General features: G+C 45.1%; 1 protein-coding gene across 1 annotated transcript in view; it reads right to left on the reverse strand.

The window, feature by feature from the left end:
- Positions 1-3711: 3711 nt before the first annotated feature.
- PGM1 (phosphoglucomutase 1) overlaps positions 3712-23277 on the reverse strand; it is a 56952-nt gene continuing 37386 nt past the window's right edge. Inside the window, exons 8-11 of the mRNA XM_084876057.1 lie at positions 14607-14742; positions 10196-10379; positions 7584-7718; positions 3712-4615 (exon numbers count right to left, since the gene is read on the reverse strand). Coding sequence (XP_084732183.1) covers positions 4526-4615; positions 7584-7718; positions 10196-10379; positions 14607-14742 — 545 coding nt within the window. The 3' untranslated portion in view covers positions 3712-4525. The remainder of the gene's footprint in view (positions 4616-7583; positions 7719-10195; positions 10380-14606; positions 14743-23277) is intronic.

The raw sequence follows: 23277 nt of genomic DNA on the forward strand, positions 1-23277 counted from the left end.
AACCCCCAGGCAGAGCTTTCACACTGGGTGGAAACCAACCCAAAGCGCTCAGAGGTTCCCAGGGGATGAGAAGACAGACCTGAGACACGCTCTTGCTGGCAGTGACCTAGCTTCTTCTGTACAATGACAAGCCAAGGTGCGGGGATGCTCCTAGCTCATACAATGGGCACCTAGAAGAGCTCTGAGCCTTCCAGGAGTGTATGCGGTGTGCCCTGCCCATGAGAGGCCCAGGACTGGGGTTCCTCGTGACTTCCCTCCTGTAAATCTGCTCAATGGGGGGGAATGGGAGGGAGGCTTCAGGGCCTAGAGGTTTTGTTGACTCTATTCCCTGAAAAATAACTTCTTTCCATATTCAGGCTAATCTGGTGAACCTCTCTGGTGAACACACCCAATGCACTTTTGTAGCAATGGAAGATAAAATACGTCTTAACATTTAAATCAAGTTTTATTTGAAGTGACCTCCCATTTGCTGCTGGTATCCACCCTGACTCACTCTCTCCTGGGTGCTTTCTCACCTTCCACCTCTAATGCTGTGATGGGTCACAGTTAGGCCTTCACTCGCTGTGAAAGCTGCCCAGCTCCCTTATCTGACCTGCCACATGAAGACAATCGTACTTCATTGGATCGGGGAATTCACAGCTTTAGAAAACATTCGCCATGCAACTAGATTTCACTCACTTTTTCCTAAAATTATTAAACTTTTACGATGTGCAAGTCACAGGGCTAGATCCTGGATAAAGGCTGATGAAAAGGGCAATCCCTGCCTTTTAGGAATTCCCAGCCCTGTAGGGGGAATGGAAAATGAACATAGAGTGTGGGAAGGGCCATAAATAGGGTGCTATAGGGATACCGAAAAAGTTCCTGAGCCAGACATTGGAGCCTCAGAAAGAGCTTCCAGGAAGAGATGATGTTTAAGTTGAGACCTGAGGAATGAGTAGGAGTTGGGAACTTGGTAGAGCGAAGTTGGCAGAGAGAGGGGTGCAGGGAGAGGGTGATGCAGGCAGATGGAAGAGCAGGTACGAGGGCCTGGAGACAAGAGAGCACAGGATTTCCAGGTGGGTCATGTGGCTGAAGCATGGACCAAAGGCAGAAAGAGAGGGAGAGGGGCTGCAGGGGGAGGTGGCAGGCAGGTTGCATGACCTTGTTGGCAGGTTGCATGACAAAGACATCTGGATGTCAGCATTTCCAAGGGCACACTGGAAATGTGGAAAATGGAACAGGGGTGCAGAATGGAGGCCTTTCTATAACTCAGGTGAGATGCATGATGGCCGCCACTACTCCTGTCCAACCTCTTCTGCTTGGGTTTTGGAATGTGAAAAACACCAGGAGAGCATCTCTTACACAGAGAATAAGGCCAATCCCTGCCTTATGCGTCACCAAGAAACACAGCAGAAAGCAGCATGGATGCACTCGGGGTGGAGGCGGCAGAGGGACACAGCCCCAAAGCCTGCCTCCTCTCCGCAGCCAGCTCAGCCTTTGCTTTCATTCTCCGAGGCAGGGCCCAGTGCCTAGAAGCCTGGCCACGTTCTGGGCCCTGGGAAACATTCCTGAGAGGAAATCAGCTTCTCCTCAGTGAGAACTGAGCATCAAGAGAGGGGAGAAAAGAGAAATTTCAGAGTTGGGCCCTAAACAATTGCAACCCAATGATCTCACTACAGTGCTCACCACACCTCACAGAACACAGGCTTGACTCACAGACCACAGCAATCCGAGAGGCAGGGAAGCGTGGCTGCTGCTGCTGGCCAGCCTCTCAGGGCTTCGTCTCCTGCTCGTCCTGGGGACACGTGTGTTGGGGTGTCTCTCTGGCAGCCACAGAGGGAAGATGGCTCTGACTCATGCCCGCCCCCCACTGCTCCAGGGCCCCAGCCACCTCCCTCTTCCTCCCTTGAGCTTTTAGCTCCCAAACCTGGAGCCAAGTGGGGTCGGGGAAAGCAGCTGAATTACGACCAGGGACAAGGAGGAAATCTGTGAAGCCATTCCAGGGGCCACAGACCTGGGAGTGTCTGCAGCTGATTCAACAGATGGGGAGGCAGGGAAGGGTCATGGAAAGAGAGTGAGATTCAGGTCAAAATTCCACTTCCACCACATGGTAGCTGGGAACCTGGAGCAAATTATCTAATTCTGTTGCGCTTCAGTGGCCTCGACTCCAAAGAGAGAATAATAACGCCTCGCTTCGAGCGTTACTCGAAAGCGTCTAAGCCAACACCTGAACCAGAATAGGTGTCTGGGAAATTTGGATTTTAACTGCAGGTGTGGCTCACACAACTCATAAGGCACTCATCCGACACAGTCTATTGGCCGTGGACTTTGTTCGCCTGGCTAGTCTTACAGGCGGCTGGAGGGCAGTCACCGCGTTACACATTCTCTTGTTCCCATGGCATCGCACACTTAATGTGGGTGGGTACTTGTTTCCTGGCTGACTGATACAGCCAGATACTGAGATCTGGGGGAGGGCAGAGACAATAATGCTAAAACCAACAGAGTCTCTGACACCCAAGGCACAGTTATCACCCCTTAGTAATTAAGACACAGGGGTGTTTGCACACCTTTCTTCGTGGAAGCAGCCAGTCCGTGGAAGAGGTAATACCATGTGGGGCTGAGCTTCACCGCCTGGGGGCACGCTGCCCCTCTCCGAGGTGTGACCTTGGGCAAGAAACCGACTTCATCTGTCAAATGGAACTATTCGGGTACCTACCTCACTGAGGTATGGGAAGCACTTAACGAGAATATGGAAAGCCAGATACTTGGAACAAAGCCTGGCATTTACTGTTCCGTAAGTACTCATCTTCATCTTATCATTGCCAAAGCTCAGCTGGGTTTGCTGGGCTGGACCCACGTTAAATGGCAACACTGGGCATCTTACCCCAGACAGACACCCTGCCACCCGGAATGGGGATCCCACTCTGGGTGGCAGAGGGGTACAGAGCTGAACTGTGTTTCTGGAATAGCCCATCTGGAAACCATAAAACGCATTAAAAACGTTAGGGTTGTAGTTTTTGTTTTTCCAGTGCTTAAAAATCTAGAAACAATAGTGTAATAAGCATAGTCCCAGTTCCCACTTATTTAACAACCAACCATGAATCAGATACTGTGCCCACTGCTTCTCATAGGTCCACTCACTTAAGGGTCTCAATGACGCCATAGAGTTGGAGCTATTTTCATCCCCGTTTTAAAGAGGAGGAGAAAGATAGTCAAAGGTGACTCAAGGTCCTAAATGGGATTCCAACACATGTCTGTTGACTCTCAAGTCTATGCTTGTAACCACTATCATACACCTGTGGGTTGAATGTTCTAAGGTGAATAAGATGCCAAATGGTTTAAGACATCCAGGCAAATGCCAATAATCTTGCTCTTGAATTCTGAGCACTCTGCTTCCATCCCCTCAACAGATATCCTGACATCTCAGCACCACCAGGCACGTGGCAGCACTCTGCTATTTAAGACCTCCTGAGAATCACCTTCCTCTCGCTCATTCCAAGTAAACCACGCCAACCTTGCTTTATTCACCTCAGAAGGATCCAGCCTACATCCACCCTGCTAAGATCAGTTTTGAGTGTAAGGATTTTAAACCTAGCACAGATAACTTTTTTTTTTTCTAATTAGGACATCTAAACAAAATAAAATACCCTCTTCCCTCTCAAAAACAAGTCTGTTTTCTTTCTGAAACAAAACAAGAATTTTTATAACTAAGAAATAAGAGACATCAAGAAATAGCAGCTTAGTTTGCTTTAATATCCCAAAATATTTGCGTGAATAGAACTATGTTGCAAAACAAGGCAGAAACCTGTCGACAAGTACGTCTCTCTCTGAGGGAAGAACTGATTGGAGAGAAGGCACCAGAAATTGCGTTTTGCTGGGCTCCATGTAAACAATAAACGGGGGAAAGGTTCACCAAGGAGGAGAAAGTTGCACTGTCATTTCACTGGCACATCCTAAGGATGAAAAGTGGCCTCATTAGCTAATGCTCAACCTCCACCTCACATTGCAGTGTAAACAGAAGTTGGTGCTAAGGAGGCAAATACCCACGTAGCAGCAGTGGGAAGAGGCATGCAAAGGACTGACATTGCCCTAGCCGATTTGGCTCAGTGGGTAGAGCATAGGTCTTCAGACTGAAGGGTCCCAGGTTTGATTCCGGCTAAGGGCACATGCCTGGGTTGCAGGCTCAATCCCCAGTGTGGGGTGTGCAGAAGGTAGCCCATCAATGATTCTCTCTCATCACTGATGTTTCTATCTCTCTCTCCCTCTCCCTTCCTCTCCGAAATCAATAAAAATATCAAAAGGAAAAAAGAAAAAAAGGACTGACATTACATAAGCCCCTGGGTCCTTTCTGCCCCTTTCCCACATGGCTCCTGTAGGCACTTCGATTGGCAGTGCTCTGCAAACGTACCACCCATCAGAAACTGGTTAGTGGAAAAACCAAATCCTAAAAAGCCTGGTGAACACGCGTTATTTCTGTCCGTGCTCTCCAATCAGATGCCTCGGAGGGCCCGGGGATGGAGAGACGTACTGCATCCGGCCTGTCTTCTTAGGTGATGACGGTAGGTGCGGTGCGCCCTGTCCTTTCCTGGAGCTGGGAGACCTTCAGAGCAATGGACACCAGGGGGCCCAGCATGACCTGAGGGAGACACACAGGGAAGAGCCTTTTCCATCACGTTCTCTAGACACAGACCCCTAGCTCCAGCCCTCACTGTGCCTTTGAGCTCCCGGCCCACCTGTCAGACTGCCTATGTCCCAAAGGCTCCTGGAACTCTACAATCTAAAAACAGACCCATCTCTCTCTTAAAAACAGACCCGTTCTCCCCCCACCAGCATTCTTTGCTGCAGTGAGTCGACACTACTGTCTATCACAGAAAGCAAAGGGACAAAGAAGAGTCATTCTTGACCTTTCTTCTCCCGCAAACCTTTTTCCAATCTATCAGTAAGTGTAAGCTTGTGGGGTTTCTTCCTACTCAACATCTCTCCACAGCACCAGCGCCAAAATTCTTGCTAAATCAATGTTCTCTCTCTTACCTGAGACAATGGTGCTTTCAAATCCACTTCTGCATCCTCCAATTTGTTTCCCACACTGAACCCAAAGAGGTCTTTTCAAAATGCAACTACACCTCCTCCCATCCCCCTCTCACTTGAAAAAATTCTCCTGTTGCTTAAGTAAATAAATATTTAATATAAAAACTAAAAACTAGGCCCTCACTGGTTTGGCTCAGTGGATAGAACATCGGCCTGAGGACTGAAGGATCCCAGGTTCAATTCCGGTCAAAGGCATGTATCTTGGTAGTGGGCACATCCCCCATGGGGGGGTTGGAGGGGTGTATGAGGCAGCTGATCGATGCTTCTCTCTCATCGATGTTTCTAACTCTCTATCTCTCTCCCTTCCTCTCTGTAAAAATCAATAAAATATATTTAAAAAATAAAAACTACTTATCTAGTTGAACAGCCCATTTTACGAAGGAGGAAACAGATATCCAAAGGGGTGATCTGACCAGGTAACTCCAGAGCAGAGCCAAGAGAAGCAATTTTCCACTGCCCACTGGTGCTTTTCCTCGTTGAATCCACCAGCTCATTCTACCTCGGTGAGAACTAGAGAAGCTACTCTACATGCTGACCACACCACTTGCCACTTCCCCTCGGGGCTACCATGGTCCCCACAGAGGACTGGGGCTGAGGCCCAGCAGCCCCAGAGTGAGGGGTGGCATCTCCCCAGCCGGAATGGCGGTACACCGGGCACTGTGGGCGCCCTGCACCTTCAGTGCCCCCATCTTCTTGGGGCTATGGTCCAGCAGAAATCTATCTTGCACTCATTCTCTGTCAGCCATTAGGGCAAAGAAACACAATTCCTTCCTCTTTTTCTCTTTATTATTCTGTGGGTCTACAATGCAGACAGCAATGCCTCTTGGTTAAGGTTCAGGGATGCCTAAAACACAACAGAGATCTGGCAATGACCGAGTCGGAGCCTGGGAAAACTGCAGAGAGAAGTCTCCTCCCACCATCTCATTTTGTAATAAAAACAACGATAGGAGCCACTCAAAAGCTAACCCTATGTGCCAGGCTCAGTGTTTAGAATTTTGCATCCATTGTATCGTTAAATCCCTATAAGAACTCTATGAAGTAGGCAGTATTCTGGCATTTCCCAGACAAAGAAATCAAGGCTCAGAACACTGACACGACTTAACCAGGGACAGGCAGCTAGGGGGGCAGACCCTGAAGGAAAAGCACGATCTCTAACTCCGAAGCGTGTGCTCAAGACCACAGTGCCAGGGATTTTCAAGCGAGTTTCACAGAATTTTAATTAGGTGTTAGAAGAAAAATAAGCTTTGTGGAAAAATAAGCACGGTGAATGCTATTTAAACAGGTGTCTCTTCTTGGAGCCTTTCAATGTGGTGTGTTGTGAATTGCCAAGAAGGCGCTAACGTGCAGCACGTCCTAAACATTTTCAGCTCTGGAGCTCTGGTTGGGGAGCATCCACCAAGACAAGGAATGCACCTGGGAACACTGTGCCCTGTGTCACTGTTCCCCTAGGCCCCCCGCTGGCATCTGCCCTCCAAGGTCTCTGTCCCATCCCTGGCTCCCAGGATCCCTTGACACTCTGACATACTTCTGGAGACTCCTTGTTTTTTTGTTTGTTGTTGTTGTTGTTGTTTTAAATACATTTTTATTTATTTCAGAGAGAAAGGGAGAGAGAAAGAGAGAAGGAAACATCAATGATGAGACTCATTGATCAGCTACCTCCAGATGCCCCCTATTGGGAACAGGCATGTGCCCTGACCGGAAATTGAACTCTGACCACCTGATTCATAGGTCAACGGTGGCTCAACCACTAAGCCACGCTGGCCGGGCTCTGGAGAATCTTTGGGTGGGACTGGGAACCAAAGCAACCAGACTGTAAGGCCACAGACTTTTTCATAAAGACATTTCTTGCTGAAACCGGTTTGGCTCAGTGGTAGAGCGTCGGTCTGCGGACTGAAAGGTCCCAGGTTCGATTCCGGTCAAGGGCATGCACATTGGTTGCGGGCACATCCCCGGTTGGGGGTGTGCAGGGGGCGGCTGGTCGGTGTTTCTCTCTCATCGTCGTTTCTAGCTCTCTATCTCTCTCCCTTTGTCTCTGTAAAAAATCAATAAAATATATTTTAAAAAAAAAAGACATTTCTTGCAGGGTCATGAAACTCTCTCGTTCACCACCCAATCTAGAACCAGTGTATGTACTACAGGGCAGGCAATGGGACCAGGAAAAGCGGCAAATGACCAGCTGAGGGGCCAGTTCAAAGATGAGCTGTCCCAGATCAGCCACTTTCCAGGCATGTAGACCTATTAATTGTTGCTTACCCTTCCTGGGCCTCCGTTTCCTTATCTGCAGGAGGGATAACAGCAGAGTCTGACTCATTTGAGAATGAAATGAGTATGCCCATGTAATGGGTTTAGAACACAGCTTGGTAAATAGCAAATGCTCAGATAATTATCAGCTGTCACTGTTGTGATGACAAACTGAAGGAGACATGCAGGAAAGTGATAGCACCTATTTGACAATGGAGCCACTATCATTCCTCCCAACGGAGGGAACTAGTCAGGGTCCAGGTCCTGGGCAGTACCTGGGGGTCCTGGTGGATCTTGGCGATGTCCTTCTCATAGCTGTCGATATAAAGTCGAATGGTGGCCCCTGCGCTCCCGGTGCCGCTCAGTCGAAAGATGACGCGAGAACCATCTGTAAAAATGAGCCGCAAGCCCTGGAAAAGAGAAGCACCGGTTTTCCACCCCATCCGCTGGAAGGGATGCTGAAGGCTAGCAAGTTACAAGGCGTGCTTTTGGAGGTCTAATCTCATTGGTATTGATCAATCAGAGGATTAGATCCTTGATAGATGGCAGCAGCTGAGCCCTCAGTCAACCTGTCATTGCATCCAAGCAATGGGGGCTGAGCTCATGGGGGGAAGCATTTGCAAGGTCGAGCCGGAGACCTGATGCCAGGGAGGCTGGGTGACTCCAGACCCATCCTTCCCTCCCTTCTCCACTGTGACTTATGGACTAACCATTCCAGCTTGAAGCTTAATAAAGCAAATAAATAAGTCACCAAATGCAGAAATTCAACCCCTGGACCAGGGAGGAAACACGGACGGAATGGACTGAAACCTGAGCAGATGCTTCAAGCAGACCAGAGGAAGAACTCTTTGCAAAACACTGATGAGGAGCCTCCAAAAGAGAACAGGAGGCCACAGGCCCCCCATGGCAGAGACAGGCTACCCCCGCCCATCAAGCAGGATCCAGCTGCCAGTCTCCCACCGATGCCTGAGGACTAAAAGTGGTCTATGTGGGTGCGATGCCAAGCCCAGCCCCCTCTCTCTGCTGCCCTAGCCTTTTCCTCGCTGGCACATCTCTCACCCTTTGCAGGCTCAATCCTTCTTGCTTGGGAGGAAAGGGGTGGGGACTCCTGGGTAGATAGGGGACAGCCTGAGGTAAGAAGACGGGGCAAGACAGTTATCTGAAGATGCTTCAGTCGTTATGAATTCTTCCATAAACAGAAGAGGTTTGTATAAAGCCAAAGGCTGGCCAGAAGGCACGACACCACTCCACACCGGCTAGCTGTCACCAAACCCCACCCAGTGTTTGCCATTCAGCAGTGGAGACGGCAGATGAGATACACAGAGGACAGACCCAGGTTGGTCATCGTGGCGAGACGTAGTTCTCTCCCATTCACCAGGGCTCGCTTTCTAGAAGCACATCAGGATCGGTCTCCTTCTTCCACAGCTTCAACGTGAAGTTCCTAAATTCTTTGCACTTGGTTGCAGATGCTACATCTACTTCAGATTTTCCCTCCTACCTGGTCTTCCATCTAACTACTCAGATTTTCTTATAGAATGTGGAGCTGAAACCGGTTTGGCTCACGGGATAGAGCGTCAGCCTGCAGACTGAAGGGTCCCAGGTTTGATTCCAATCAAGGGCATGTGCTTTGGTTGCGTGCATGTCCCCAGTGGGGGGTGTGCAGGAGGCAGATGATCGATGTTTCTCTCTCATCAATATTTCTAACTCTTTATCCCTTACCCTTCCTCTCTGTAAAAAAATCAATAAATTTTTAAAAAAAAAAAGAAAAAAAAAGAATGTGGAGCTGCTGACTTCCTTCTCACAGCAGAGAGCAGGACCAGGGTTCATGGCGACACCCCTCCTGCCTGCTTCCACCCCCCTCCTCCCTCCTAACAGCTGCTGCTGGATGCCGTGCAGGTTTGGGGGTTGTTTTTCTCTCTCAAGGCTCTGCTAGAAAAATGTTTGCTCTCTTCTACCCTTCCATCCCTTGGCCCCACCCTCCCCTTTGTAGCCACCCCCTTCCCCCGCTGCTCCAGGCCTCTCTTTTTCTAATTATCGCAGACGTAATTTACAATCGCCTTTGCTAGACCCAGAGTTCTCACACATGGTGAAAAGGCATATGGCAGAAAAGCTGCTGGGGTAGCATTGTGAGAAAGGGGGGACCCCAGGCACTTTCTTATCTGTTTCTATCTGATGAGAGATGCGTTCATTCTGTGTTGGCAGAGGAACCAGAAGAGAGAGGCCTGTGGGCCCCGGGTGCTTGTGAGAAGCCTGGAGAAGGGCTGACCCAGCCAGCCTGCAGCCTTGGTCCCTGGCACCCAAAGCGGGAAACCCTAACAGCACTGTCTCAATCCAGACTCAGACCAGGTCACAGGTGTGATGTTAGGCTTGGCTGTGAGTCACGTGCTGCCGAGAACAACAGTGAATGTTTCTGTGAATGACTTACCTCTTTCTCTCTTAGAAATTGGAATGTATCAGTCTATAATAATGACTCACACGCAGGCTCTCTGCTACAATCCCTTGAAGGAAACGAGGAGGGTTGATTCCTAAGGCTGCAGTTCTTTTTCTTTTTCTTTTTTTTAGATCCTGGAGCTCCTCTCTGCACACTCACTCAACACAACATCCTGCATGTGATTCTAGAGGTACAACCCCCCGCCCTGGAGTACAGGCTAAGCACCGCAGGATGAGGGCCTCGGGGAGTGCAAATAACCTGGGCGAAACCACTTCCCCTACGAGAACATGTGCGAGTCGTGTGTGATGCGGCCGAAGACCAGTTGAGAAGAGCTACCCTAGGAAAACGGGGCAGCAGGAGAGAAATGACCTCAGGGCCTTTGTCTCTGTTTCCCCTGAGATTTCAGAGACGGTGTTCTAAGGCTTCTCTCCCACACCCACACAAGTCTGCTCCTACCTGATTTCTCGAAACGCTTCCGTCCACTGGATCGCTGTATTCAAAGTTGTCGACCTTCTCCACGGTGTAAACTTTGTCACCCACTGGGAACTGCTTCCCCACAAAGGAGCGATCGGATATCAGGGCCTCCAGGTCTTTCATCATTTTGTTGGCGCCCTCGGCCTCCACCTCCTCGTAATCGTACCTGGGAGAAGTCACGAAGTTGAGACCTGTGGGCTGCCTGCCGCCAGATCCCACCAACGTATAGCGGCACTTTCTTCATCATCTGTTTGGCCCTCTCCCAAACCACCTAACTTCAGAAGAAGCTGGCAAAAAGATGAGCCTGTCAGTCCCCGGGGACGGAGCAGGCCAGGGATGAAAGGAAGGGGATCGGAGGATTTCAGGGAAGGGTTAGGAGCTTTTCCACAGAAGAAAGCTCGAAGGAGCTTCAAAGGCTTCTGAGAGATACTATCTAACGTTTAACCATCACATCCTGAGGAGGTAGAATTAAAAGGCCTGTTATCTCTCGGGAACTCTGCACAAAGGAGCACGTGACTCAGGCAGCTTCTCTTCCAGACGCCCAGAGCTTCTGTGGGATCAGAGCTGGCACTGCTCCCAGGCTGGGACCGGCCCGAGGCTGCTGAGGTTTTGGCGAAGGAGAGTTCCAGTCTCCACAGGAGCTTCCCCACAGCGGGGCCAAGTTTTCACTGACCAGATGAAGGAGCCAAACCCCAACGCTTTACATCTGAAACACCTCCGTCCTCTCAGTGACAGGGGATTTTAACCCAAACTGCTTTGGGTTCACCCTGACAGAGGTGACCTGGCATGGACGCGAAAGGACCGAGAAAGTCCTGGCTGGGTAACTCAGCTGATTGGAAAGTTGCCCCATGCACTGAAAGGTTGAGGGTTCCATTCCCGGTCCGCGCACATACCGAGGTTGTGGGTTCCTTTCCCAGTCTGGGCTCATATGGGAAGGCAGCCAATTGATGTTTCTTTCTCTCTCTCTCTCTCTCTCTCTCTCTCTCTCTCTCTCTCTCCCTCTCTCTCTTTCTCTCTCTCTCTCTCTCTCTCTCTCTCTCTCTCTCTCTCTCTCTCTCTCTCCCTCTCTCTCTTCTCCCCCCACCCCGGCCCTCTCTCTCTTCAGTAGACATGTCCTTAGGTGAGGATTAAAAAATACATTTTAAAAATTAAATTTAAAATTTTTTAAAAAGAGCCAAGAAAAAAAAAAAAGTGCATCAGGAATGAAATTCTATGACTATTTTTCCTCCAAGAACTATTCTGACTTCTTTTTCAGGAGAATGCTTTTCTTGATCTAGTGGCACACACCCTCTTGAGAGAGTTATTTTGTAGAGGCTCAAGATAGCAGAGTCTATATTTATTTGCAATAGTGAAACAAATAGGATATGCGCAAGGTGACACCTCTGAGACATGAGAAATACCAGGGAATGGAGGACAACCTATTCTGGCTCCAGGATTCTATGAATCAAGGACAGCAGTCGCCTTCATCTTGGAGTCAGCTCTTTCCCCCAGTTAAAATGATAAACAGCCAGAAATTACAACCAGGTGTTTGTGCTTTACATCTGTGACCTTTGGGTGTTCAGGGGAAATGTTCTATAAATCCTAGGCACAGAGTGGTATAATGGAAAGAATGTGGGCTTCGGAGTCAGACAGAACAAACTATGAATCCAGCCTCTGTTGGTTACTAGCTGTGGGGCTATGGGCAAGTTGCTTCATCTCTCAGAATCTCAGCTGCCTTATTAATAACTGTTTTATGGCTGACATGAAGCAATGTGTGCAAACGTGCCTAGCACTTTTGTCCTACAAAAGTGGACTACAATGGCCCTAGCCAGTTTGGCTCAGTGGATAGAGCCTCAGCCTGAGGACCAAAGGGTCCAGGGTTTGATTCCCATCAAGGGCATGTATCTTGTTTACAGGCTCCTCACTGCCCAGGCCCTGGTCAGGGCTCCTACAGGTGGCAACCAATTGAGGTGCTTCTCTCATATTGATAGTTCTTTCTGTCTTTCCCTCTATCTTCCACTCTTCCTAAAAATCAGTGGAAAAGTATCAGTACGTGGTTAGCAGTTATTTGACATTAATGAAAATACGTTAGAATAGTTTTTAGATGGAGACTTCAACTCAGTCAAGAGGGATCCTTTCTCTAAGCAAGCCTTCCTCACATTATTCCACCTTGGCGACTGTTTGCTTAACTCATCCTTTTGTCTATTCAAAGCATATTTACAGTGTCAACTACGAGCTAGGTGTTTGATGATACCATGGAGCATGACAACAGATGTGGGCCTGCTTTCGTGATACTCTATGCTAGGGGTGTCGAACTCAATCAGAGAAGGGGCCAAAATCTAAAATCCAGCCTAAATCGCGGGCCGAATGGTTTACTGAACAGTCATAAACTGACAATGTCATAAACTGACAGCGGAGTGCAGTGATGACAGCACGGTGCGGGCCACATTGCAAGGCCTGGCGGGCTGGATTTGGCCCGCGGGCCTTGTGTTTGACACATGTGCTCTATGCTCTAGACGCAGGGGTCCTCAAACTTTTTAAAGTGGGGGCCAGATCACGGTCCCTCAGAGAGCTGGAGGGCCGGACTATATGAACTACTAATTCCTACTGTAACACCTCGGCTGTGCTCACTGCCCAAAAAACCTGGCGGGCCGGATCAGACTCCTCTGTGGGCCGCATGTGGCCCGCGGGCCGTAGTTTGAAGACCCCTGCTCTAGAGAGTTCATGATGACTGTTGTGAAATACCGGGATTCCTGGTCCTTGGAGAATGGAAATCCTTGCCCTGGTTCCTGGGCTACCGTGTGGCAGTCATTACTTATACCGCACACAAAGAGTAACTTGGAGGAGGAAGAGAACATTGAACTTGTCCAAAGTTGATGAAAGAATTCTGATGAAGGAGGCCAAGTTGCTAAAGGTTGAATTCTTTTTTTACTATTTAGAGATCACAGACTCTCATATCTGTGATATATTTTTTCAATTCTCTAGTTTAACTCGCCTATTTTATTTAATTAATTAATTTATTTATTTATTTATTTATTTATTTTTAAATATATTTTATTGATTTTTTTACAGAGAGGATGGGAGAGAGATAGAGAGCTAGAAACGCCGATGAAAGACAAACATCGACCAGCTGCCTCCTGCACACCCCCCACCTGGGATGTGCCCGCAACCAATGTACATGCCCTTGACCAGAATCGAACCTGGGACCTTTCAGTCCGCAGACCAAAGCTCTACCGCTGAGCCAAACAGGTTTCGGCATTAACTGTCCTATTTTATAGAAAAGGCAAACAGGTCCAGAGAAATTATAACTGTTTTTCACAGATAAATAATTTACCTAATATCTTTTTTCCCCCTCATATTTCCTTTCCTTAGAGGTCCAGGAGAAATTTTGTTAAATCTTCACACATATTGGGGAAAGGCAAATTGAAATTAATGAAAAGCACTATTGGTAAAAATAATAATAATAAGTGAATGTTTTTAAAAATAAAGTATGCTCATTACAGAAGAATTGCTATATATTTTAAATATTTTGTTCACTGCTGAATCCCTAGTGGCCTGGTAGAAATTATGTGCACAATCAATATTTGTTGAATCAATGAATGAAGTATTGACAAATACACAGCCTTTGGGGACCTATTTTAATGAGTCATAAAAGTTAATTTGGGCTGGGACCGGTTTGGCTCAGTGGATAGAGCGTTGGCCTGCGGACTGAAAGGTCCCAGGTTCGATTCCGGTCAAGGGCATGTGCCTTGGTTGCGGGCACATCCCCGGTGGGGGGTGTGCAGGAGGCAGCTGGTCGATGTTTCTCTCTCATCGACGTTTCTGACTCTCTGTCCCTCTCAATTCCTCTCTGTGTAAAATCAATAAAAAAAATAAAAAGAAAAAAAAAAGAAAAAGAAAAGTTAATTTGGACTAAGCATAGTCATTTTCATAATTTCAGAAAAAAGTTTCCGTACTTTTAGTGCCCCAGAGTTTATAAAACACTTTCAGATTCATATTTCATTTAATTCACTCCATAGCTGGACTGTTATTTCCATTCCTAGGAATGAGAAAACTGAGTACAGAGAGAGGTTAAATGACTTTCCAATCTATTAAGGGGCAGAAATAAAATTTGAATCCATTTTTCTGAATCTAAATCCATCGCTGTTATCATGTCCACTTGAGAGGTACATTTAAAAGGCTTTAAAAACATTTATTCTTTTGAATAATGTTAACTAAATTTTGTAAGCCTCGTTCTTTATGGAACATAAAGGCTGACTTCATCTTGACCTGACTGAATTATTTTTAAAATCCCCAATTGGTAGAGGCTGGATGAACTAGAGTTTTATTATGGGTTAAGACAGGAAAGAATTTGTATGCAGGAGAATTCTCTCTGCCTACTTCCCCACCCTGCCTCAGCCAGGCGGTGGTTTACCTGGTGAAGAAATTCCGGCCATACTTCTGCCAGTGATCTTTGAGAATGTCCTCCACACTCTGTTTGCGGGTGGCTAGAATGGAGAGCCAGGCAAGGACAGCCCAGAGTCCATCTTTCTCACGAATGTGGTCAGAACCTGGTGCGGGGAGAGCAAACAGCTGTGAGAAATGTGATTTCTCTGAAACACTTGGGGATAAACTCAACAGTAAATATGTAGATCCAGCCAAAGAGGAATTAAAACTTTACTGAAAAACTTGGGTACACGGAAGGAATCTCATATTAAATAAAGCAACATAATATTGAAAAGAAGTTGATGCTTCCCAAAGTAATTTTAAAAATTTAAGGCAAATGTCAATAAAAATATCAGTGGAATAAACTGGTGAAATGTGATATAGTAATGATAAAGTGTTAATGTGAGTGGTGAAAAAAATATATAAATCTTACATAAAAAATAGCAGGGAATAAGACCATAAAATTTTTTCCATAATTAAAATAATTTGATAGCTTAATTAAAGGAACAAAATGAAGCACCTCGGAAGAGGCCTAAATCTGTATGAGACTTGAATATATCAGAAAGGTACCTCTTCAGGGCTATAGGGAAAAATGGATTACTTTTCAAATAATATTTGGATAAGTAGTTAAATAGTTTTTAAAAATTCAGGTTTTTCCCCCAATAAAACACAATAACCCCCACCAAAAAAAAAAATAATAATAATAAATGACATATTCAAATATAAAAATTGGAAACCTTTAAATACTATAAAATATAGAAATGCTTTTCTTTAATCTTGGAGGTGATAAATGTATGTAAATTCAGAATTCATAAAGAAAAAAATCAATGTACTACTCTAAATAAAGATTAGCATTTCTATTAGCAAAGCCACTAGAGATAAGATTAAAAGGTCATTTGTAAACTTAAAAAAACACATTTGCAACCCAGCCAGCGTGGCTCAATGGTTGAATGTCTATCTATGAACTACAAAGTCATGGTTCGATTCCTGGTCAGGGCACATGCCTGGGTTGCAGGCTCGATCCCCAGTAGGGGGCATGCAGGAGGAAGCCAATCAATGATTCTCTCTCATCATTGATGTTTCTATGAAATCAATAGAAATATCTTCCCCTTCCTCTATGAAATAAATAAAAATAATTTTTAAAACACATTTGTAATATAAAGTAAATGTTTAATATACTCAGAATAGAAAAATTCTTATATTTAACAAGAAAAAGCAAAACCTCAACAGAAAAACAGGCCAAGGATATAAATACACAACTCACTAAAGAAAAAACACAGGTTCCCAATTAATATAAGAAAAGGCTAGCACTGTTTTTGAGAAAATAAAATTAAAACCACAATAAGAAACTGCCACTTGCTTGACAAATGGCCACAGATTTCAAAATGAGAACACCAAGTACTGGGAGAGGGGTGAGGGGAATGGGATTCCAACATGGGGTTTTTGGGAGGGGTACAGTCCTCTGGAGAGCAATTGGGCAAAAAAAAGCAAAGCCTGGAAATTAAAGAAAGAGGATCCAAGATGGTTGCACAGGTAAACACCTAACCGCAGCCGCACACAACAATTTCAATAAAATACAACTAAAGTATAAAATGGACATTGCCCAGAGCTACAGGAAAGTCAACTGACTGGAAATTCTACAACGAGAAGAAAAGAGAAAGCCAGAAGGAAAATCTGAGGAGCTGTAAAAACCTAAGGTACAGAGACACGCTGCATGCAGGGAGAGGAGGGGGAGGCTGAGTGCCTGGCTGGTGTTCCCTAGCGGGAAGGAGATAAAAGCTCCGGATTGTGCTGAACCCCAGACCCGACAGCACTGAACCCCAGTTCTAGGCCAGACCCCGGGGACCCAGGCTCATACAGAGGGAGACTGGGCTGTAAGGCAGAAACCCGGGGGAGCGGCGAAAGGCAGAGCCCCCGGAGGCATGCACATTGCACGCAGACAGTTGGCTGTGCCACGGGATTGCCCTGGCGGGAAGGAGGCAAAAGCTCCAGACTGCTCTGAACCCCACTTCCAACCCCACTTCCAACTGAACTGAACCCCAGTTCCGGGCTCATTGGGGGAGAGACTAGACTGTTTGGTAGCAGGCGAAACTCGAGGGCACCTCACTCTCAGAGGTGCTTGTAGCCAGTACCGAAGGACCCTGAGAAACACTGAGACTCAGGAGCTGCATAGGGCGTGGCTGATGTGGCTGACCCAAGGCTATAGGCTCCACCCTGAAATTCCGCCCCATCCAAGCAGAACACAGAGACTTTTAAGGCTACCAACTCAGGGAAGCTGCGAAAATGCCGAGACAAGGAAATAGATTACAAACAAAAGAAATGGAGGACAAAAAACGACTGGATATAGAGTTCAAAACCACGCTTATAAGGTTTTTCAAGAATTTCCTAGAAAAGATGGATAAGTTCTATGAGGATATGAAAAGGGATCAACTAGAAATACTAAGGAATCAACAAGAAATAATAAGGGATCAACAAGAAATAAAGAATACATTGTCTGAAATAAAACATATTATACAGAGTCCTAAAAACAGAATGGAAGATCACAAGAATCAAGTCAAAGATTTGGGACATAAAGAGCCAGAAGACACTCCTCCGCAGAAGCAAGAAGGCAAGAGAATCCAGAAAGTTGAAGATAATTTAAGAAACCTCTGGGACAACTTCAAGCGAACCAACATCAGAATTATGGGGGTCCCAGAAGATGAGAGAGAGCAAGATATCAAAAACATACTGAAAGAAATAGTGACATAAAACTTCCCCCACCTGGTGAAGGAATTAGACTTACAAGTCCAGGAAGCACACAGAACTCCAAACATAAGGAATCCAAAGAAGACCACACCAAGACAAATCATAATTAAAATTCCAAGAGCAAAAGACAAAGAGAGAATATTAAAAGCAGCAAGAGCAAAGCAGGTAGTTACCTATAAAGGAGCACCTATACAATTGTCAGCTGATTTCTCAACAGAAACCATGCAGGCCAGACGGGAATGGCAAGAAATATTCAAGGTGATGAATAGTAAAAACCTACAGCCAAAGATAATCTACCCAGCAAAGCTATCACTCAGAATCGAAGGTCAGATAAAGAGCTTCACCAATAAAAAAAAAGCTAAAGGAGTTCATCACCACTAAACCAGAATTATATGAATTGCTGAAGGGGGTTCTTTCGGAAGAGAAAGTAAATAAAGATAAAAACTATGAACAACAAATACATAACTATCAACAAGTGAATCTAAAAACCAAGGAAATTTTTTTAAAAAAATCTGATGAACAATATTAACTGTTGAATATAATAGAATCAGAGGTATGGAAGGGGAGTGAGCTGACGATTCTCGGGGAAAAGGGGAGAGGGGGATGTGGGAAGAGACTGAACATAAACTGCATCTATGGATGAGGACAATGAGGGGTAGGGAAAGGGCAGAGGGGGGGTGGGAACCTGGTGGAGGGGAGCAATGGAGGGGGGGGAGAGGAAGAGGAACATTTGTAATAATGTGAACAATAAATATTTATTTTTAAAAAATAGCAAAGCCTTAAAAATGGACCTACTGGAGGACCCAGCTATTTCAATTTTAAGACATCTTTCTTTAATCAATAAGAATTTGGTTAAATAAGCTATGATACATCTATCTCCCGCTAAAATCTTTACCCTGAATAACAAATTGAACACGTTAGATGTGCTTATATGCATGGAGATCTTTTACCAAGAGCCCATGTGGAACAGAACTCTCATTTTTTGTCATAAACGTCCTTATTCTTAAAAAATGAAACAAAGAAACAATGTTGAGTTCTACTTTCTGATTTTGAATAGGCCTTCATAAGATCCCTTTCTAATAGAGCTTTGCATACTATCATGCCTTGAATTATATGGGCTTGTCTGCCTTTCTTGACCCCCCACTGGGTCTTATTCCTCTTAGAATTGTCAGAGTATCTAGCACAATGCTAGCTAGGTAGTAGGCATGTGATAGGTTTGTTTCCCTTCCCTCTTCATCTTTTTAGACCCAGCTCAAGTATCCTCACATCTCTAAGATGAGCTCCCAGCTTCCATAAGCAGTTATGAGCTACTTTCTCTCTCTTCTCTGATAGTGACCTGATCAAAACATCTGGTACAGCCCCATCTTCTTTGAGCCTCAATCATCTGCTTTCTGAATCTTTCAGCCCACCAACCATGGATTTCTTGGAGGCATCTCTTATTTATCCTTGTAACTCAGACTGCTAATTAACACAGCACATGAAATATTGTATAAATAGCTAATTGTGAAGAAGTGCATGAATAAATTAGTCAATTAATTAATCTACTCTCTCTTTCAACTCATAAAAACACACAACTTTTTCTTTCAAAAGATTTTTTCTTTAATAAGTTACTACTTTTAGAAATAACAGTTCTTAAGACCTGGATGCTGACAAAATTAAAGATATTAAGCAAGGCTTTTAGTGCATTGTATAACGTATTTTTGAAAATATTTTATTATATATGGACTTTTATTTTCCTTCATGACTATTTCAAGGAATAAAAAGTTAGCTCTCTGACACTTAGAGCTTTTGCAAATAATGATATTCTATATAATAAAAGCCTAATATGCTACGTGGCTGGTCGACTGGTAGGCCATTCAATCAATCAGAGTGTAATATGCTAATGATATGCTAAGGCTGCTTAACTGCTCACTATGACCACCAGAGGGCAGACGCTCTGATTGGTAGGTTAGCTTGCTGCTGGGGTCGGAGCATCGGGACTGGGTGAGATGGGCCGGATATGCCCTGGTGCCCTCTCACAGTCCCTCCCCGCTGGCCAACCTCCCACATCTCTCCCTAGCCCTGATTGTACACCAGTGAGGTCCCTCAGCCTGGCCTGTGTCCCCTCATAATCCAGGACCCCTCAGGGGATGTCAGAAAGCTGGTTTCAGCCCAATCCTGCAGGCCAGCCTAAGGGACCCCAATGGTACATGAATTTGTGCACCAGGCCTCTAGTGTTTTATAATAGTTCATGCTGGTAAGCAAGATCCTGACTACTTCCCATTATACATACTGAGAATTCATCACAGAAGCATATAGGTTGGAATTACTTACCTGTGCACTCTTCAAATTTTTTTTCTGCCTTCCTTCTTTTTCCCCCCTTTTATTTTGTTTTATGCTACACTGAAAGAATAGGAGATAATGTTCCTTTGTGCTTTTCCTGCTCTAAATAAAGAATTTAGCTTTTTAAATGTGAAAATGAAAAGAAAATTTAAAAATCTTTCCCAACTCTGATAAAGTACTTGAAGATAACTAAATCACACACCTAATGTTATACACAAAATATATAATATAATATATAATATAAATAAATATTTTATTCTATTTGTGTGATTCAAGTCTCTCTGGAAATTCTGATTAACCACACTGATTATTTTGGATGTATCAAAACTCTAATACTCAAGAAGTCTGGGTAAATTTCATTTTCCTGAGGTTTTCATGAATGATGATAAGTTACTACTGAAAAAAAAGGTATTCCTAAAGCTATTGTTTTTGCAATTGTGGCAGTTGTGGTTCAGTGGAAGATGCTTTGCACGTAAGAATCAGAAAACCTAAATTTGAGACTGTTATCTAGAAGCTGTTGACATTTGGACAAGTCACTTAACTTTTCTGAACCTCGGTTTCTTCAACCATAAAATGGGGATAGAGCCCCCTTTCTCAAACAATTTTAAGGTGATAGAATGGAAATATTTTATAAACTAAGTATTTACATAAATATAGAATACCATTATGAATAAGGGTGCCAATAAAAAAACGTTTAGGGGAAATTAAAGTTTTCCACTACTTTATTAAGTTTTCAAAAATGATGTTTTTAAATGTACATTTGGGAAAGAAAATGAAAGAATACAATTCCATATGTTCTTTGCTCTGGCAGTGGAATTGCAATGCTTTTCTCTTCTTCCTTATCTAATTTTCCTATTATAAATGTGAATTTCTGACATGATTTTTTAAAATTTTAAATAAACTAAGTGAAGCTGAGCCTACTTCACTGCGAGGAGAAGGAGAGCACTGTCAGAAAGCACCACTGGCCCCGCTGACACAAAGTGGCCGCGGGTTTTACACAGGTCTCTCCTACGTGGACTAGCTCAGGGACGGACGGAGCACATGGGAATTCTGCTCTTTCAGCATCTTCAACCACCTGTCACTTGACTTCAGCCTAATCAGCACCTCGTGATAAGTATAAACTCGGCTCAGTCAGGGCACATTCTGAGTCTCAGCCAAGAAAAATGTCAACCCTTGCAGAGGGAGCCAAAAGCTAACGGTTTAGGGATTAGGTTCCATTGACTAGTCTAGGCATCTCAGGGGGGACCTGGCTCTTGTCCCTCCCGGTGACAGGCCTGCGGATGGGGACGTGGCATCTAAAATAGAGCTACACAGAGTTCTGTGAAAGCTCTAGAGTCTGTCTTTCTGTCTCTCACTTTCTCTGCCAATCTCTAGCTCTCCTGCAGTCTCCTAAATATGCTGTTCTCTCTGCCTGGAAATTGGTACTACACATGTACCTGGCTAACAACTTCTACAATTATTTTAAACTTTACTCAACCCAGCATGCCTTCCTTCTCGCCCTTTGTGCTTACCAGTATTCCATCCCAGCCTGTCTCTGCTTACTCCATCCTAGACCATGCCCGGGCTGGTGCCTGGCATACAGTTAGATCTCTATAAGGTTTTACCCAAACAATGGTCAGGCCCCAGTAGACTGGCTGGTTCAGGAGCCCTGTCTTCTTTGGCTTTCATTGCACAGAGGACTTCACTCTGAAAGGCCAGGTAAGCTCCTCAAAAAGCCTTTTCCAAATCACACCAGCCCCAGAGGGGCTCCCCAAACTTTCCACTTAGTAATCAACCTGGCACTGGCTAGAACTGGCCCTGGAACTTCATTTCCTATGGAGAAACGTAGTAGGCATCTGACGAGCAGGAACTGTGTCTTAACCCAAACTCCATTTTATACTTGAGAAATAGGAATCAGTGCCTTCATACTCCAAGTACATGAGATAATATCAAGGTAAGACCCTGCCCTCACAGATGAGCACAGACATACAGGTGAGGAAGACATGTGTGCAGGTAACAATTGAACTGAGTTTCTTATAATTAGGGTCTTAGCCTCATTCTATTGGGGTATTCTCTCTGGGAACTTCAGAGATGGGATGCGCTAACCTTTCTGTGGGGTTTTTACCTTCAGGGAAATGTGCTCAAGAGATTGCAGATTAGAACAGGCAGAGAACTACATAGAAAATCTGATCCTCTACACAACAGAAACAAGTGAGGTGCCTGAGACTAAAGCTCCCAGTGCGCCCTGAATGTGCCTTCTATCATTCTGCACATCTGTCATTCATTACCTGACCAGGATCTGACTTCCTTCCCCAAAGATGGACTCCACAGAGTCCGCCACCAGGACCACACTGTGTCCCCATAGCATCACCCAGCATCTGGGGTACAGTTGAAACTCCATAAATATTTGAGGAATAAATTGATGAAAAGAAGTACAAATATGAAGGTCTTTTCATGGAGGTAAATTAAAAGAAATCTGCAAAGCACGAATGGTGCACCTCTTCAAGTACTCCTATCTGATGCATCGGCACGAGGACCTTTTAAAGATGGGACGGGGGAAAATGATGCTAACCTCTACACCTGGTCTGAACATAATTTACTGGCATAGTTCCATGGGATATAAAATTGATATTCAACCTGATTCCCTATCCCCCTTTCCAAAGGCCCCATTTCCTGAGGAAGACTTTCAAAAGCAGTGACATTCTATTCTATTCAGTGGTTTCACATTCTATGACCTTCCCAATTTCCCAGTAAGGTCAAGGTGGAACAGAACTGACCACTTTGCCCTTTGCCACTGTGTATAAACATGTACATCATCATCCACAGTTAGGGGGGGAAATAACTTTGCAGCCTGAGATCAACCAAAAATAACAGGTTCATGCTGTCTAGTTCTAGTGCCCATGTCTGAGTCCATAACAAAAACACACCTTTATCCCTAGTGTTTATAATGCTGATGTCAGAGGGAGTGTTCCGCCTCTTTGGCTACGATAATCCAGTGAGATAGTTGCTGTTCCTCCAACATAAACAGACTAATGTATAGTTGGTAACATTAGTAATATCAGGGCTTGGGCTTTTCAATGGTTGTTTTATTTGGGAGCCAGTTTTTCTGAAGTCTGGCTCCTTTGTACCTCTTTGCAAGTAAACTTTCCTTTTTCTTTTATAAAAAGCTCATCTCTTCTCACAAAGACCTTGGGTCCCCAACTCTGGACTATGGAATGTGAGTGGCTGGGAGTCCCCAAGAAGAGTTGCAGACTGCTGCAAGGGGTGAGGTGGGGATTCTCCACTGAGGTGGGTGTTCAAACAGAAGAGCACTGACTGGTCACTTATGATTCCAGCGACACATGAAAAAATGTATCGGGTGACTTTTAAAGTTCTTTCCTTTCTAACACCAGGATTCTGTTTGTAAAAGAGGGTGCCAAATGAATAGTGCATGCTCTCGGTCATTCAACAAATGTTTGCTGAGCACCTATTATGTGCTGGGCTTTATAAGAGGCTCTGGGGATATGGTGGAGAATAAGACACGCGTGGTTCTTGTTCTCGTGGAAATTATAGTCTAGTGGAGCGAGAAGACATTAATCAAGTAATCATAAATAAATGTAAAAATTACAGCTGCA

This window comes from Pipistrellus hanaki (genome assembly GCF_964339955.1).
Source record: "Pipistrellus hanaki genome assembly, chromosome: 2".
In the NCBI taxonomy this organism is placed as follows: Eukaryota; Metazoa; Chordata; class Mammalia; order Chiroptera; family Vespertilionidae; genus Pipistrellus; species Pipistrellus hanaki.